Raw genomic sequence first — 18,112 nt, forward strand, 5'->3', positions numbered from 1 at the left:
CAAAAAAAAAAACAACGAGATTGTTGCGGAACCGGAAAAGATTATGCGCGTCGAATATTTGATACGAGGTGATTGTAAATATGTACACATTTTTTTCTTTTCTTTTCTTAAGTGTAATGTTAGAATTTTTGAAAAATGGTGCATATACAAATAAAGAATTGAGATAAAGAAAAGAGCTCTTGGCGATAAGACATAAAAAATATACATGTTTTTTTTTTAAACATTATATTCTGTATAACAAGGACAGAAACTCTTGTCTTTTCGGCTCAAGCGTAAGTTTACAATACGAGTCAAAGGTGAGAACGCATACGAGCCGATTCTGTACACAACAAGAGTATGTTACGCGTTTTATCACGATGCACAAAATTGAGGTTAGCGTCGCGTATCGTCAGATTTGTTTGCGACGGCGCATGCGCGGAGGAGTTGAAACTGATATTTTCTACTCTTCGCGCATGCGCACTCGTAGACTCACTCGATCGTCGTAGAAACGGTTACTTTGCGTACGGAAACCGCGCATAGAAAAATGCGTAAATAATGCTCGCATTAGGTAAATAAAATATCAAGGCTCGGTTGAGATTTTCGAGGAATAATACTCGTCTTATTTGATTACCGTTCGAAGAAAAATGAGAATGAGGAGGAAAAGGATGGTCATACGTATTAAATTCCGTACTTAAGCCTCTCTATCGAGACGGATGTGAATCGAGGGCGTACCGCTTCGCGTATAACGTAGGTGTGTGTATGTCGTATACACAGATGTCAGCAGAGTTATAGGAGGGGCAAGATCGGTACGTACAGCACCGTATAGTGGGTATAATGGATACGTACGTACGACCTGCATATGTATAACAGGGATAGTAGAAAATGAATGGCGTCACGATTCTCACCTTTCCGGCAACCGTCATCCTGTCCGTTGGTTATGTATATCGGTGTAATATATATAATATATATATATATATATATATATATATATATATATATGTATATGTATATTCTCCAATTTTATATTGTATATTTCACAAATTTTTTAAAAACTTTTCACGAAAAATCGAAAGAGATAGATCCACGCGCTGTAATTTCACAACGAGACTTTTTCCTCCGTTGTTGAACTTCACTAATTTTTTGTGTAATCTCTTGTTTTTCTTCAGCACATCCGTGGCGAAGTGAGAACAAGAAAAAAAAAAAATTTTCACCGTTAGAAAACGAACACTCAATAACACGTTAAACACGAGGTTTAAAAATTCCACTGTTTCTCATACAATATTATACATATTATTACTTCGGACGAATATTATACAGTATAATACACGTATGCGTTTTCTGAAGTTCTATACCGTTTTATGTTGTTGAATATAATTTACAAAACGAGAATAAAAAAAAAAAAAAAAAAAACAAAACTATGTATGCATGTGTGTGTGCGTACGTGTCACAGTTGGTAGAACGGACTGAAAAATCGCCGCGTACCAAAGTACACACACGCGTGTTATTTACGTATGCAAGTAGGTAAGACGAGTGTCGTCAGAGAGTCAACTACACATACAACAATATTACACACGTAACGCGCCGAAGGAGCAAACAGCAAGCACCTGTTGCGTAAAGCTAGTCATACGCATGGAAAACAGTCGGGCGAAAAATCGATGAAACTGGACGGCGTTGAACGAGTTATATTTCCTCTTTTCTTTTCTTTTCCTTCTTTTCCAACACCGCAATGAGAGAAAACATCAAACAAGAAAAACTGACACACACACGCGCGATCGCACCACACAGTTTAGCAAAAGTCACTAAAAACTGGGGGTAACCAACAAACTCCCTATAAATTGTTTATGGTGGGTTTGATTCTCGCAGCAGGTCGTCGGTATCGAAAAAAAAAGAACACAGTCGCGCAACGCAGTTCAAAAATAGTCACTAAAAATCAGAGGACAACTGGAAAAACTCCCTATAGATTCCTTACGGTGATTTTGGCTTCTTTTTTTTTTTTCTTAAAAATTTTTTTATTCTCGTGTCTTTTTTCACCGCACTTTTGCGTATCCCTTCCTCTCGTTCTTTTTCTTCTCTTTCGACTCGTGTAAAAACGGTACCGCGCGCACCGACCGCTCGTCGCGACAGCCGGTTAGTGAATGGAGCCCGATACACGGTCGCAACGGTCTCAACGACGTCACGTTTTCATCTCTCCCCCCCACTTCTCTTCAAACCATCGGCGATCGGTTCTCCCCCCACCCCGATGGAAGCGCGGCCCTTTGGGATCTTGCTCTCCTTGTTTTCTTGCGTCCAAATACGTAGGTATGTACACTTGGCCGCAGTGATTCTGAGGGGGTTAATTTTTTCGACGAGTCGGTTGCGAGGTTGGCAATACCCGAATCAGCCCGCAGCGCCACCGTCGGCCAACCGCGAAACAAAGTCAATATTTGTAGATCTGTACGTGTAACATAACCCATGACCGTCGAATGCAAACTTGCAATATAAACAAGCGACGGTTCGTTTACGGCGAAACAAAGTCTCGACGCCGAGTGAAATTTTGACGGTAAACGATTGCGAGGGAAAAACGATTTTTCCGTAACACCAACTTCTCGCTATGAACCGCTGCACGGCATGCCGAATGAAAATATTCGCTTTCCAAGGTGTGACGAATTCCTGATAGTCGATATCGATTTCCGGTACGGAGAGAAACGCTACCAAAAAGTTTTACGGCTGTATTCTATTCATCTTTCTCTCTTCTTCTTGCGCCTCGCGGTTATTATTCACGTATCACTTACAAGGCGCGGCCGACGCGTTGTAATTTTCCATGTGCGGTTTGTTTTACGCGTGCGGTTTTTTCAACTTACTCATAAATGAAACGCATTTACTAACAATGCAAGAGATTCGAAGCTGTCTTTCGCTCGCATCGTATCATTGCAGCAATTGCAGTCTAGTTTCATTTTTATTCTTTTCCCCCTTTCTGCGTCAAGTTCCCGCGAAAGACTAGCCGCAGGTGTGCCAACTGCACTCTTCGATGCGCTCAGCCCCCACTTTAAAAAGAATTCTAAAGAAATTCTTAACCACGAACCATGCGGACAGACGAGGTGGAAGAAAGTCGTCCGATCGCCCACGCGGATCTGAACCACGATTTGTAAGTTGAAAAATAAGAAAACACACCCGAGGCAACCTGCATCCGTTCGTTCCTTCTTTTCGTTCGTCCGCCCACGTTTCGCGTGCGCGTATGTACGCGGTATTATAATATTATTATACACAGCCGAAACCTCCTCTCGAAGCGTCTCGCGCGTCCCAGATAACGCATTTCATTATAATATACAGTCTAGACTACGGAATATATTACAATAAAAATTCCTCCGCATACGTATATACGCAATATACATACGTCCATACGTACGAAAATAAGCCGAACGACGATGCGGCGATCAGAAACCGCTGCTCTGCACTCGCGCACGGCGATTATTATTTAATGGAACAGGCGTCGTCATTTTTTGTCTCTGTTATACACTACACGCTGATCGATCAGGCCACGTGCGCAATTGTCCGCCATATTCAAAATTAACCGAGATCTTCGTGATGTATAACAGAGTATTTTCGTTATGCGCAGACGGATTTTATCGTTTCTTATTTTCATCCCGCAGTCGACAATTATACGATATCAAATCATGGCTTGGTGATTTATTTCTTTCTTTCTTTTTTTTTATTTTACAAGAGTAGATACTTGGAATAATTAAAAAAAAAAAAAAAAATTCAAGTCTCAATCAATTATCTCTATCCTCCTCATACTTTCGAAATATCGCAATATACCACGTGTCTCCTCTTGATTTCTGAAATCCCTGCAGCGTTTGCCTTTCCGTTATCTTTTTTTATCGATTTGAATAAGGAAAGACAAATTTCTTTGATCGCGTACGGCACAAACTCATCGAGAATGATCCTGGCGCACGTATTTCGTGACAATATCGTGAAAGATGAGCGGAGAGTGAGAAATAAGGCCGTTGAAACGGTCAGACGCCACAGGAGACGAACGTCACCGCGAGGCGAGTTAGCCGGCGGTGTTCGGTCACCAAGGAGCCGACTGACCAATCGACAACGGGGACGCTTGAGATCCGGGTGTGGAGGGTGGGGCGGTCGGGAGACCCGGACACCCGACGGACGGAGAGGAGAAAAGAGAAGAAAAGAGACGAGAAGAGAGGTCTGCACGGAGAGTTGAACTGCGTAGAGTGCGGATGCCACCTGCCCGCCGCCGCCGCCGTGTTCGAACAAGAAGAGACGGACGGACGGTCAAAGACCCGCGGTCGAATACCGCCGCGGCATTTTCTTCTCCGTCTCTTTCTATTTCCACGCGTATAACCCGCGGGAAGGTTGCGGAGGAAGTATTTCGATCTTGGAACTCCGTCCGCCGTTGCGCGTTTCGTTTTGAAAGTATTTTGACCACCTATTTTCGTCACATTAACCCAAATACGACGATCAGCTGATCGGACCGCCCCGCGCCATCTTGTTCGGCTATAGGCTCGAGTCTCGGTACCTATTCGGTTTTATTGGCTTATGGTCGCCAACCCGCTCGGGAACGAATATCCGGTAAAATATCGCGGGCCAGTTTTAGCGACTAAGCATTTCGAATTCCATATAAATCATGTGATTTGCCACACGAGTCGCGGGAGATTGCCCGATTCGAGAAATTGTATGCTTCCTGTGCCTCGCGCACTCAATTCGCGTATAAATGCATACCAAATACCGTTTGGGGAAAGAAACGGTGAATTGCAAATGCAGATGGAGATGGAGCGAATGTTTCACTTCCTGTTCCGTATGTCGGTACATACCCCGCGGGATTTACTTCATGTTTCTCCCTCTCTCTCTCTCTCTCTTTCTCTTTCTCTCGGGCATGTTGTAGGTACACATATATGCATAGTATATAAGGCAAATCGCGTGTAATCGATGAAATTTCACGAGCTTGGCAAGATAGGCTGGCAGGCAGGCAGGTACAGCAGCCTGTTATACCTATGAGATGTATGCACAAGAGAGAGCTGCGGATTCTGGATCTCGCGCTCTCTGATCGTTCGCTGGTAGAGAAAGAGAAAGATATACCGAAGCCGGATACTTAATATTTTACCCACTTTCGGAGTCTCTCTAAAATTGTGCAATTTCATTTTTTACATTCAACAATCAATTCGTTCTCTGATTTCTTAAACGCAAGCGAAGTGAATTACACATCTTATTATTAACCACGGCGTACTGCAGAATTGTATACAACAGATGAAGAAATGAACTTTCGTACGCCAACGACGTAATTGCGTGTAATAATTCGGGGATTGACGTATATCGTGGGGAAGCCAAGTGAATCAGGCTAATCGTTATATTATTCGCTAAGCGATTCGTCACGTGGGGAATACGATTGCTAATTAACTTGTTTCCCAGAAAAAAAAAAATAATTTATTAGCATTATAATACAACGACGTTACAGGAGTAGCCATTTTAGAATTTTTTTTTTTTTTTCAATTTTGTTTCTTTACGGAAAACCCGCAACTTCAGTTACGCATGCGGGTGTATAATTAACGCACCGGTAAATTTACATACACATAACTATACGTATAATATATATTGTGTATTCTTGCACCGTGGCAAGAATCATAATCACGTCGTAAATACTATACATATATATGTTCAAAATATGAATGAACAAATAAAAATTGGAAATTACCATGTTATTTACGCAAAAAATTCCATTCTCGGTAGAAATAAAAAAAAAAAAAAAAAGAAGAAGCAGAGAAAAATAAACATTTTCATACATCACGCTGTGCAGCTCCGCGGAATTTCAATTATGATTGCAATTCATTTGCCAATTAAAAAATTATACACGTATCTATATACCTGTGCAATTTGTTTCTATAACGCATTCTCACAAAACAATGTAATAATCGTAGAGAATTAATTTTTTCAAGTATCGGTTTTTATCCCCCCCCCATCGTCAAGGATAATCCGATACGGGAAACACTTGCATTGATAGAAAAAAATTAACGCGTATTATTTATAACGTGTCACGAACGTACAACTACGTGCGTTTGTTATACTTATATACCTGTGTATGTAAATACAAGCGACACGTGTAATATATAATTCCTATGTCGGGCAATCTGACCCGCAGGTTGCATCACATTTCTATAACGCATGACATGCATATATGGTGTGTATTACATCGCTTTTGTATATTATTTCGAATGATTATTCATCTTACCTATGCGAATATCTTACATGTACAATATATATGTATAGGTAGGTATATATATATAAATTTGTAAAAGATATTACGAATATAAAATACGGTAAATATTATCTAAAGTTCTTATATTCGATTACACCTGTTACATATTCCTTTTTTCTATTTCCTTCCGATTCCCGATTTAGAAATTCTATAAACATGAAATATATATGTATGTCTACGTACGGGGTATTCCACGTCAAATTATCAGCCCACGTACCTCATCCTCTTCGAATTTAATCATTTTTCAGTACGATGTTCCTACCGATCCAAAAGTTCTCGTAATTTATATTCAAAGTTTTTTACCCACCGGTGAAATTTGAAAAAAATCGAAAAACCAATTACTAAAACGCCATTTCTAATAATCTGAAAAAATTCACACACGTTAAAAATTGCGTTTTCCTAATTGGTTTTGCAATTTTGTATAAACTTCACCAGTGGCTGAAATAAATCTGAACAAAAAAAAAAAAAACATGATCGGAATCGAAGGAGGCGACGTACACGTGCTACTTATTTGACGTGGAATGTTCCATACATACATCGGTGTCTGCTGTAGTCTAACGCGCATGCGCTGCAACCTGAGAGCAGTTGTTCGCCAGGATAACCAACCGTCGTAAATTTAGACAATTACTGCAGTTCGCATATGATGTCAACGTAACCTAAGAAATTTTTCGCAGTTATCGGTGCTGAGGACAACTTCCAGCGACAAATGTCAAAATTTTTTAGGTCACGTTCACGATGGTTGGTCACCCTGACAAACGACTTCTTTTATATGTATGGGTAATTTTAATCGCGGGAATAAAAAGCATCGCGATGATCATCGAACGCAGCTGCAAGTCCATACATGATGCAGGCGGTTGTGCAGATCGGCGTCGATCTCGTGGGCGTTTGAAATACGAAGGCGATCAGGGTTGTAAAAGCAGGCAGCGTGTAATACGCGGAGTGTAAGGAAGGCGGGAAAAGGCGTTGCTCCATTTCTTATTATTATACCTATACCTGTTTGCGAATCTTTCTTTAGGACGGCTGCGGATCGGCAGCGACCGCAACTGCACGGTATTATGCGCACGTGTATAAGGCATTCCATGCCAAATCTACCTGGCCTGACCGTAGACCTCTCCGATTTGGTTCGTAATTTTTCAAATGATTCTTTTCGCTGTCAAAGACGCTAATTTTTCAGTCATGGAAATGTCGGTTATGGAAATTTTTCAACTTTGGGCCGAGATGTTTTTAGTCTCGAGCTCTCTCGAAAGGTACATTTTTTAAAATTGGAAAGAAGAGTCATTTTGCCGTGCGAGCGATAGCTCAAACATATTCATACGTAACGCAAGGTCTTTCAGAATTATTTCAGATTTTTCAATCGCGTCGATGATCAATACGGTGGTTTTCAAAAACTGTATCTAATCCAACTCGATTCGAAAAATTGGTGGGGGGGATTAATATCTTCGAGAGTCAAATCGGAGAGGTCAAGCGTCAGACCCATTTGCCCGATTTGTCATGGAATACCCCGTACACGCGTATAGACAGAGTGTTTATAACACACGTTCCATAAAACAAAATTAAACGTTTACGTACGATATTATACCTGACGTAACTATATGTATAATAAGAAATATATGCATAAAAAAAAAAGAGCGTATAAAATAAACCGAAAAATAAACAAATTCAATCTCATATCTTACGTAATGTCATTAAATACGTGTCTCTGTGTGATATGCAATATAAACGCGGATGCTGCACGTGAACGCGCTGATCGTGAATGTCCGTGTGCATGCATGTGTGTAAATATTATCACATCTGTGTATAACCTATAACGATAAATGCGGTAGTCATCGACCGTCATCGACAGCCAAAGATCAGAGATCGACAGTACCTGTAATGCATACCGATCCAACAGCCGACGGATCGGTATGCGTGTAGCGTATAATTGTATATACATGTATATACCCCGTATAGAATACAGACACGATACAAATAGCCCGCAACGGAGAAAGGTTTCTTCTACCCGCAGAAGCAAAATCTGATAGCTAATGCCGCGGGATGATGCCGACGCTGCAGGTAGCCCGAGTTCCATGCACTTTCGCAATAAACCGATATTTACGTACTACTGTTTCTTGAATGTATTGCGTTACATTGATACACGCTTATCGGGAAACCTGTTGTTACGGATAATGCAAATTTTGATGCTAATTAACGCGATAAGATCAGCCTTACGTTTGGTATATTGGATAATATCGAGGCGAACTTGATTGAAAATTGTCAAACGGCGAAAAAATTAAAATTCATCGACACATCTGCTTACATATTTTCTTACCGCTGTGAAATATATTTTATGAATATATGTATCGCATACTTGTAACTTTAGAGTTCTATTCTCGGTCGGTTGACGATTTTTTCTTTTTTCTCGTACGAGTTCTTTGCGCAAAAAAACTGTTTAAATTTGAAATTAAAAAGAATCGTAAAAAAATTAGACAGTCGATTGATCGATGAATAAAAATTTTACTACGGATCGCGGATGGGGAAAAAAAAAGAAGAAAAACAAGGAAAGAGGATCTGCAAGAGGTTTTAAATAAAAATTAGCGTGGGCTGCGAAATGTATTATACGTAGCCACGATATATAATAGTAATAATAATAATAACAACAACAACAACAATAATAATAATAATATTTACAACGGACCTTAGACACCGGGCACATAATCTCTTGTACATGCCGGAGAGATTGAGGATAAATAAATGTGAATAGATACGTAAGTATTTATATGTGTGTGTGTGTGTGTGTGTGTGTGTGTGTGTGTGTGTGTAAATACAGGTATACATGTATGTATAATAAGACGGACGGATGCAAGCAACATCCTTGATTGTGACCCAGAGCCTCGAGCCAGAGAGTAAAGAGGTCCGGTGAAAGATATCCTCGACTCTGACCTACTCTCGCATATTATATGTATACCTATGTATGTATGTACAATGTGCATGCATAGCATGTACGTCGAGTTACGCGTGGGTTACACAGTCAGCTGTGCAACGCTGTATATGAATGCATGCGAGTGTTATATTATATTTTGTGCATAGCGAGCCTGCAACTGCATCGTCGTGTAATCGAGAGAAGAGAAGTCTTGTCACATGTGTAAGAATTCTGGGATGATGAAAGAGAAGGAAATAAAAGAAATGAGGGGAAAAAAAAAACAATTATAAAAGTAAAATAAAATCCAAACGTAACGAATATTATTGCGGAATTTTCGAAATTCAATTTCGCAAACTTTTTTTTACTCGCAATATGCGTGTATATGCATGCGTAGTGTGAATGTCGATGAGCAGAAATAATACGACGGTTGTATATACTTCAGGATTTTATCAATCGACGAGGACTCTCTAATTGCCACGATGATCCATCCGGCCGTCTAATTTTTTTCATTTTTTTTTTTTTTCCTTTTTTCATTATTCCTCTACTTTGTAACTAATTTAATACATATAATTATGCGAGCGTGCGCGTGTGTGCGTGTGTGTAACGAGCAATCGTGCAGAGTTTTTGTTATACTCGTGAAATTTTTTTTTTTTTTTTTTTTTTTTTTTTACCGTACAAATACCGAATGATTTATATTACATGAGTGTGTTACACAACGTTTGTCAGATTCATCGTTTATATCCTCAGGGTTAGAGGCGTTTGCAGCAGGCGGACAATGGATCGTCGTCTAATCGATTGATAATCATCGCGGATACCGCGGTTAGTGGTACGGTTTTTATTTTTTACTTTGTTTATTCGAATAACTCGAATATACGATGTCATTTTTTGCATTAAATGTGTGTATATATGTATATACATATGTATACGTGCGGCGCAAGCATAATGAAATGATTTATTCCTCGTATATATTATACATTACATACACGTACGTATGTACGTACAAGTCCTTGCAGCGTTCTATATAATATTATATTTATACACGCAATGCCCGAGAATATATTAATCATGATTTGCGGCCAAATCGTGAATCGTGAATCGTGCGTACTTTGTACGATTCTTTTATTTCACGTATGAGTGTGGTATACGAAGTACGCAAGGCATATACATACACAAGTATAACGCATGCTAATATAACATATCCTGATCGTCCAGCATCGTAAATCATCCTCTCCGCCTATAAACCTCGCGTTAAATCCGTCGCACGTGTATACATACATACATACATATATGTAATCACCGAATTTTTACACACATACATACATGTATGTTGGATATTATTTTACTCTATCGAAGAACAATTATACAATCGTTTCGTAGATAAAACACATGTTAAACAATAAAATACTAGCGCTAGCGACAAGCTGGACGTGTACGGAGTTGTATTAAATTTTTTTTATTATTTTTTTTTTCTCTTCCTTTCAAGTATAAAACGTATATTTAACACGCAATTAGGCTTTCTAAATTCCGTTTCGACTAATAATCTTTACGTCATGTATACGTGTATTGTATTATTATTATTATTATACATCTTACGCTGTTACGACCGATAAATGCTTATCGCCGTTGGTATTAGTTCGTATGCGAAGAAAGAAAAAAAAAAAAAAACTAAGCAATAAGAAAATGTACGATTTTACTCAACGTTATCAGGGTATATATGTATATATGTATACACGTAAATACAATGACGGTTTCGCGTTATCTCGAAACTTCAGATTTCTCTCATTCAGAGGCAGCTGACTAATGGTACGTATAAATGTATATATAATTGCACAAAATTCGAGTTGGAAAAAAGGAAAATGTAAATAAATATAAAACAAATGGAGAAACTGTTGCAGAGGCTGACTATTGGGTTAAGGATAATGATAACCATGTTGATAAGAAAATTACGTATATCTGCAACTCGTATACGTGTAATACTATTTGCACCTAGATGTATAATTTATATTATAATAATACATTGATATTAGTATATAATACGTGCATTGTGTTATCTTGATCCTGCATCGTGACTTATAGCCAAGAGAACTTACGATCTTTCTGCTCCATTTGATCTTGTCGGAGAAGCCAGAATGTAGTTAAAAAAAGTTGTAAAAAATTCAAAAGTCAAATGAACGTAATTAAAAAAAAATATATAAATAAATAAAAAAAGAACGTATTAGAAACAAGCCAAACAAACGGTAAAAAATCTGTTCAACCGTCCGTCGATGATATCCTGTATTATATACACATACCTATGTAATATATTGTTATTGCCATTAAATCTGTACATACGTATATTATATACATCTGCCTGTAAGGACGATAATGATAATGACGATAATAATTTGCCGATGACGAACGAAGGTTGACCGGTTTTATTTTCGGCAAATTTCATTCAAGAAGATATTGAAACGTATATATGTATATTTATGTACAATTGTATAACTTATCCGTGCGGCGGCGATTCTACATAATAAATATTACGTGTATAGGCGTGTATGTGTGTGTGTGTGTGTGTGTGTGTGTATGCATAGTCTATCTGTAGGTGCGTAATGATAATGATTATGATGATGATGATTATGACGATACGCGAGTGTGGACCCGAAGCCGAATGGAAAGACGCAAAGGCGCCGATCATTGAACGACTTCCGGGCAAGCCGAGAGGAGAAGAGAGGCTGGATGATGGAAACCGGTTCCATTCGACGATATCGAGACGACGCGAGACGGGAACGAAAGACGAGGAGACGCTCTCAAAGATCGCCTCGAGCTGATCCTCTCTTCTCCTCTACTCTCCTCTAAGGAAACTATCGCCGCGTTTTTGGGCAACGGGCTGCGTGATGTGAAACCTGCACGAAGGAGGTATAACAAGGTGATTTTAGGGATTAAGAGGATGCTGTACGGTCGGTGTTTACCGACCGAGCAAAACGTCACGTGGCATTGCGTGTAGAATTGTAGAATGATTGCGGCATATTCGCATCGGCGACGATATTGGAAGTAGGGGACATTTTACTCGGTCGGTAAACACCGAACGTAGTATACTTCTAACGCTATTACGTCCCGACTTCACGATAAAACGATTTTCGCCGATCGCAGCGGACGAGTGGCCGTTTTCGTTTAGGCATTAAAAACGCGCGGTTGTTTTCGCACCGATTTCACCCGCACTGATTTCCCCTTCGTGCAATAAACAACCTTGCATACACCGCGATGTTCGGGTTCACGGTTTCGAATCTCTTAACCGTCCATAATCTCAACTGTCTTCACACGATTCTCAACTGTCGTGTTAAACAGGACGAATTAGATCCTTCTTTACCTTTAAATTCAATTACAGATCCGCGCTTCAAATTCGATTTCAACGATTACCTCAATCGTTTGTACCCTGACGATTTCATTGCTGTAATATTCTTACAGCAGTTGTTTTAACGCCGCAAATATAACAGATCCTTGCAATTTTCGCCGATTTTACTAATCAATTTAACCCACGATTTTCACAGCTCGATAAAGAAAATTCCTTCATACTTGCAGTGATGCAAGTTATTTTTTATACACTCGACTAATGTACATGTTTTCGTAAAAAAATACATTTAGACGATTGTTGTTAGATTTTATTTTCTCCGTAGTTGTCATTTTTCTTTTTTTATTACTTTCTTTCATTTCCGAAGCAAAGAACTTTTTCTCTTACATTTAGAACCAATACCACACGCGCATACATGCGTATAGATGCAAATGCACACATATATCGGTGTGTATGTATAATGTAAGTCAAACGGGGCGCCGCATGGAAACTTTCTTACACGATTCTGCTGTGGCATGATGGCACCAGCAGGGAAATCGAAGTTTCACTTCAACGATTCGCGGTGTGACCGTACGGACTAACGATTTCCTTCCTACGAACGATGAGAGTTTAATTGTCATTGCGGAAGCTGCCGAGGATGCGGATTAAGGTCATGTAGCGATCCTACCCTTACCGACCGAGCTCAACTGTAAACTTTTTGGTCCCGGAAATGCGGGAAATGTAGAAACGTTAACACGTGTCGAAAAACCACATATTTTTTTTCCGCTACGAAAGAACATCTTTTACGTTCACTTGTTTTATTTAGTTTTCTCGGTCTTTAAGGGTAGGATACTGCTACACGACCTTGAATAACGACGTTATAAATTATCGCCGCAAACGCACAATTAATATACCCAATTTTATCACAGACTGTAATATAAATTGTAGAAGTGTAAATTAATAATAATTATATAAATTCATTTCACGAACGAATATCTTTTACCAATCGATTAATTCTGCAACGTGTTATTATTATTCTTGATGTAAAAAAACAAAAATTTTCTGGTTCATTCGTGCAGGTATTTTATCACACTATTTGCATTACCTTTATTGGGTATATAAATATGCTATATTACATATATATATACGACTTATGTGATATGATAATTCTTCTCTATACGCTCGATTGATTCGTTATATACACATAGAATAATATAATATGCCTGATCGGTATGTAGATTGTTATACACTGACTTGTTATAAATATATATCGATGATATATGCATATAATACTATATATAGGTATAGGTGGACCTAGTCGATACACGTAATTTATCATTATCGCAATATTTTCTTTTTCTTCCGTTGTTGTTGTTGTTTTTTTTCTCTCCTTTCTTGCAGAACTTCTATATACAAATAACACACACACATACCTGTACAGGTATAATCTATAATGTAACATTCAACGGCTTTACAAACGACAGTAATGAAGTCACAGCCATATCGGGAGCTCCGACCTCCCATGTGATCGAACGACAACGTCGAATATATATTTACACTGACAATTATGATTTTGTTTAAATTTTACGAAAAATAAAACCTTAAATAAATACATAAAATCGACTTGCGCTGCCTCTAAATCTTGAGTAAAAAATTTTTCCGCGTGCAGGCATTATTTTTTCGTCATTCCGAATCGTTTTTTCACTACCGCTTTTTTCGAAAAAAATAATGATTTTTTTGAATCATCCTAGTGTGTATGTGTATATATATATATACACACATGTAATATGATTATCGATCGTTGATCGATACGCACCTTTGCATATCCATACAATATACATGATATAATTGTCGTTTATGACGCGCAGATCTCGATTTCTTTATAAAGTATACGTGTATATACATTGTATATATGCGTACAACTGTACGGCTACCGGCGTGCTTGCAGAGAAACCGAAGATATGTATGAGATCCGGGATCTGTGACATTTGGCGACAACTTATTACTTACCGCGCTCACGCCGCGACACTTGCTTTTACATGCGAATATATATGTGTATATATATATATATATATATATATATATATATATATATATATATATTCGTGTAATACATCCATACCGTGTACAACCGATCAACGAAATAACCCCGTGATAATACATGGTGTCTATATATATAAATATATATACATTGATTTATTTATTTATTTATGTGTTGTATCAGGGTATATTATCGCCCGGATCAACGTGTATGCAATGCAACACATATAAACTTAATATCCCCTCACCCCCTTCAAAATTACTACTACTCGAGCGATAATTTCTAAGACTGCGTGAACATAAACATTGTCGAAAGGTAAATCAGACAGGATAATTACAAAATGGACGATACGCAACATAGGATTATTCATACGATTAAAGTGAGTAGTGGCAAAACTACATCTGTAAACAATGAAACGTGAATAAACAATCGACTAATAACTAAGCAATGGAATAACAGTTTAAAAACGTGATTTGAATCGATATTTCGAATAAGAATAATTGAAAATCGCGTAGGTAAAATACGCGTACAAAATTCATTCGATAATTTCTGGTAAAAACTTTATATTTTTTAAATACTATACGATTAAACGGAATGCCTGCATGGGATTGAAAAGAGAAAGAAAAAAAAAAAGCAGGTATAAATGGAATTCAAAATTTTATCATAATTTGAAGATCGAAGATACCAGCGATAAAAGGAAGAAGAAAGAAAGAAAAAATGTTTGCGAGATCTTATATATAGCCTTACATGTGTTTTATACACGATTTTACACGATTATATTTTCTTCTCTGAAATTTTGTGCACATCTTTGAACCTGAACCGCAAATTATTAGATCCTAAGTTTAAACGACGAAAAAAAAAAAAAGACTTACGTACATTATGGATTTTTTCAGGCATAAAATTAAATAGACACATAAATAGTAACTGTAATTTGTATAATGAGCCTGCAGATTTGCGTAACATATCGTATTATACGCGATACGTCATTATATATTTAAACTTTGGCGTCGGTTAGGTATCGAATTTCATTCACAAAACTCGTGACTATGATACATTACAATCCTTTTTTTTTTATGTCCCTTACAAAACGTTCAACGCGTTATTTTATACGGATGAATGAGAATTATCATCGATAAGGATTTTTTTTTCAACAATATTTAATTCTCTTCAGATGAGAGAATATATTATTGTATATTGTACATTTTATTAATACGCGTATAATGTGTAACAAGTTACACCTCTGTGCAAACGATATAATAATTAAATATAACAGACAATGCACATAAATAAATAATTAAGCAATAATTAAATTTTGCGGTAAAATTTTTTATAATTATCCCTGTTCATATTACGAAAAAAAAAAAAAAAACCCAAATATCACATTAATCCCTGTTATACACCATGTATATGTTATACGTATACCGCAGATTGTAAAATAAAAATTCAATCGGCGTAAATAAACTGAATATTCATATAATAAATTATGCATGCGTAGGTATTCTATTTTTAAGTACGCGATATGTTACAGGACAAGTGTAATATATACACATATTTATCATATATACATGTACACGCGTACACCCTGTATCAAATTACTATTCCTCCTGGTCTCTGAATTCATCTTTTTCATCTCATTTATTTTTCTTTCCAATTCATTTCCTGCTTTCTAGGCTGAATTTTTTCTAGGCTGATTTTTTATTCCCTCCCTCCCGTTAAATCTCAAATCGAGAATCTGTCAACGTTAACGCGTCAAAGCTTCGGGAACGAGCTTTCGTAGCGCGGCAACGACGCGAGGCCGAATCGTCACTATTTTTACCCCAAAGTCAAACCGTAAACCGGACGTCGTACGAAGGCGCTAAAAGATTCGACACACTAATTATACACGTAGGTATACATGCATAACGCAGTTTGTTTATTCGGGACAAGGAGAAGACGAGGTGGTGCAGAATTTCGACGATAAACTCTTTCGCCGTTTAGGTATTTCTACGATCGCGATATCACGCTGAAATGATGAAGCGGGACTGCGAAAGTAAGGAAAAACGATAATCGAAGATAATCGCGTGAAAAAAATTACCGACCGTAAAGAAAATTTTTGTGTTAACACAAAATACGAAAGTAAAATATATACGTATGGTACGTATATCCAGTACTTTTCACACACTTTTTTCAACGATCTGTATAATTTGTAATACGCGTTGTGACGTAAGACAAAAGCAACATGGCGTCGCGCCGGTCGAACAGCTGATCATCGTTTCGATCGCAGAGTACGCGGCGAAAACTTCGTAGAAATCGTCAAGACTTTCGTTTTCTTCACGTCGAGTAATTGACGTACAGAGTGAAACGCGCGGTGAAAGAAGAAAAAAAAAAAAAAGAACACAACAGCAACAAAGAAACTATATATTTTATAATTAAATACACAAGCCGGTCGGTCGATTTTGTTTACAATTATTATACGTATGTATCTAAGCTTTGACTCGACCAAATGATGACTCGCAGTATAAACAGCCCAGTTCGAATGTTATAATTAAACTACCCAATAATGTTCTTCGAGGTTTAATGATTTATTAAAGAAATAGGCAGCAAGATAGAATAAGAAGGAAAAACCGGCAGGAAAGTAATAAATATAAGGTTAAACCGCCGAGAGAGAGAGAGAGAGAGAGAGAGAGAGAGAGAGAGAGAGAGAGAGAAAATCGAGTAGAGAGAATGATCGTTGCAAGGCGCGTTAACCGCTCGTAAACCTTTAAATAGAATATGTATATATATATTCCTGCAGGCACACGCATAAATGGTCTGCATTACAGGTCGTATACTCTCTTGGAAGCCTGGGCGAAAACGGCGAAGACCAAGAAGAAGAACACGAAGAAGATGAAGAAGAAGAAGAAGAAGAAGAAGAAGGAGAAAAATGATATTGCCGACTCTCATCTTCGGATAGGAAGACGGAGATTTTACGATGTTGTAATTACGCATTTACATCTGCCCATCGTAGGCATTCCGCTTTGCAGCGTTCGCTTCTTCATCTTCTTATTCCTCTTCTTCTTCTCGCTCGCGTTTACTGCACAGCAAAACTGCAGCCCCGAAGAAATCTCGAAGAAAACGATTATCGTGTTCAGTGAAACGAAGCATCAGGAATAGAACTACACCTCTGTATATAATAGTATAGAATAAAATTTTCCAGCACATTTTTTGTCACTGATCTCGATTTCTAATCGACGAAATATATTTCCGATGTACGTATTTATTATTGTTATTATTTTTGTTGTTTTCGTTGTTATTATACTGGGTATTAACGATGGTTTCCTCGAATTTAATCGACCTGCGTCGATGTTATTCGTGGGGAATTCCCGTGGCGGAAAAAATGGTCGCTTCCGAGATTTGCGTAGGAAACGATTTAAATAACCTTTGGTTTATCCCGCCCAGCTACGACATATAATAATTAAAACATCTGTCACTGATTTACTCCTGGTTTTTTTTCATTTTTTGTTTACGTTATGTTTATACATCTTCTTCTATTTCGCTTCCTGCAGAACTTTGTTAAACTCGTTTATACGGCGTTTTTTTTACGAGTTTGACTATGTATTTCATTCCCGCGGTTATTATACATTCGTCAGTTTCGAAGAAGAAATAGCGGAAAGTGAT

At 37.9% G+C, this 18,112-nt stretch overlaps 2 protein-coding genes across 6 annotated transcripts in view; one reads left to right on the plus strand and one right to left on the minus strand.

Annotated features, from left to right (window-relative positions):
- The window catches only part of LOC107226941 (endoribonuclease ZC3H12A), a 35,505-nt gene that overhangs the window by 14,507 nt on the left and 2,886 nt on the right, over positions 1 to 18,112 (minus strand). The window contains exons 1-2 of one of the 3 annotated variants that reach the window (XM_046734677.1): positions 973 to 2,122; positions 885 to 937 (exon numbers count right to left, since the gene is read on the minus strand). The exons of 1 other annotated variant lie outside the window; for it this stretch is intronic. In XM_046734677.1, the coding sequence (XP_046590633.1) occupies positions 885 to 902 (18 nt within the window). In that variant the 5' untranslated portion in view covers positions 903 to 937; positions 973 to 2,122. Of the gene's footprint in view, positions 1 to 884; positions 2,123 to 18,112 lie in introns of those variants that run through there. One more of the 3 variants, XM_015667928.2, reaches the window with a different exon arrangement.
- LOC124293546 lies at positions 3,012 to 17,752 on the plus strand. 3 transcript variants are annotated; one of them, XM_046734685.1, is made up of 2 exons: positions 3,012 to 3,103; positions 17,278 to 17,752. In XM_046734685.1, the coding sequence occupies exons 1-2, from the start codon at positions 3,042 to 3,044 to the stop codon at positions 17,606 to 17,608; spliced, it is 393 nt and encodes a 130-aa protein (XP_046590641.1). In that variant the 5' UTR covers positions 3,012 to 3,041; the 3' UTR covers positions 17,609 to 17,752. The 3 variants fall into 3 exon arrangements, 1 of the variants encoding a protein (XP_046590641.1); XR_006903394.1 differs by lacking the exon at positions 3,012 to 3,103 and adding an exon at positions 11,966 to 12,023; XR_006903393.1 differs by lacking the exon at positions 3,012 to 3,103 and adding an exon at positions 16,415 to 16,505.

The sequence above is a fragment of the Neodiprion lecontei genome, chromosome 3 (assembly GCF_021901455.1).
Source record: "Neodiprion lecontei isolate iyNeoLeco1 chromosome 3, iyNeoLeco1.1, whole genome shotgun sequence".
In the NCBI taxonomy this organism is placed as follows: Eukaryota; Metazoa; Arthropoda; class Insecta; order Hymenoptera; family Diprionidae; genus Neodiprion; species Neodiprion lecontei.

Coding starts and splice junctions, on each gene's coding strand:
- LOC124293546 (XM_046734685.1), top strand. CDS start 3,042: ATGCGGACAGACGAGGTGGAAGAAAGTCGTCCGATCGCCCACGCGGAT. Junction 3,104..17,277: donor GCGGATCTGAACCACGATTT/GTAAGTTGAAAA, acceptor TCTGCATTACAG/GTCGTATACTCTCTTGGAAG.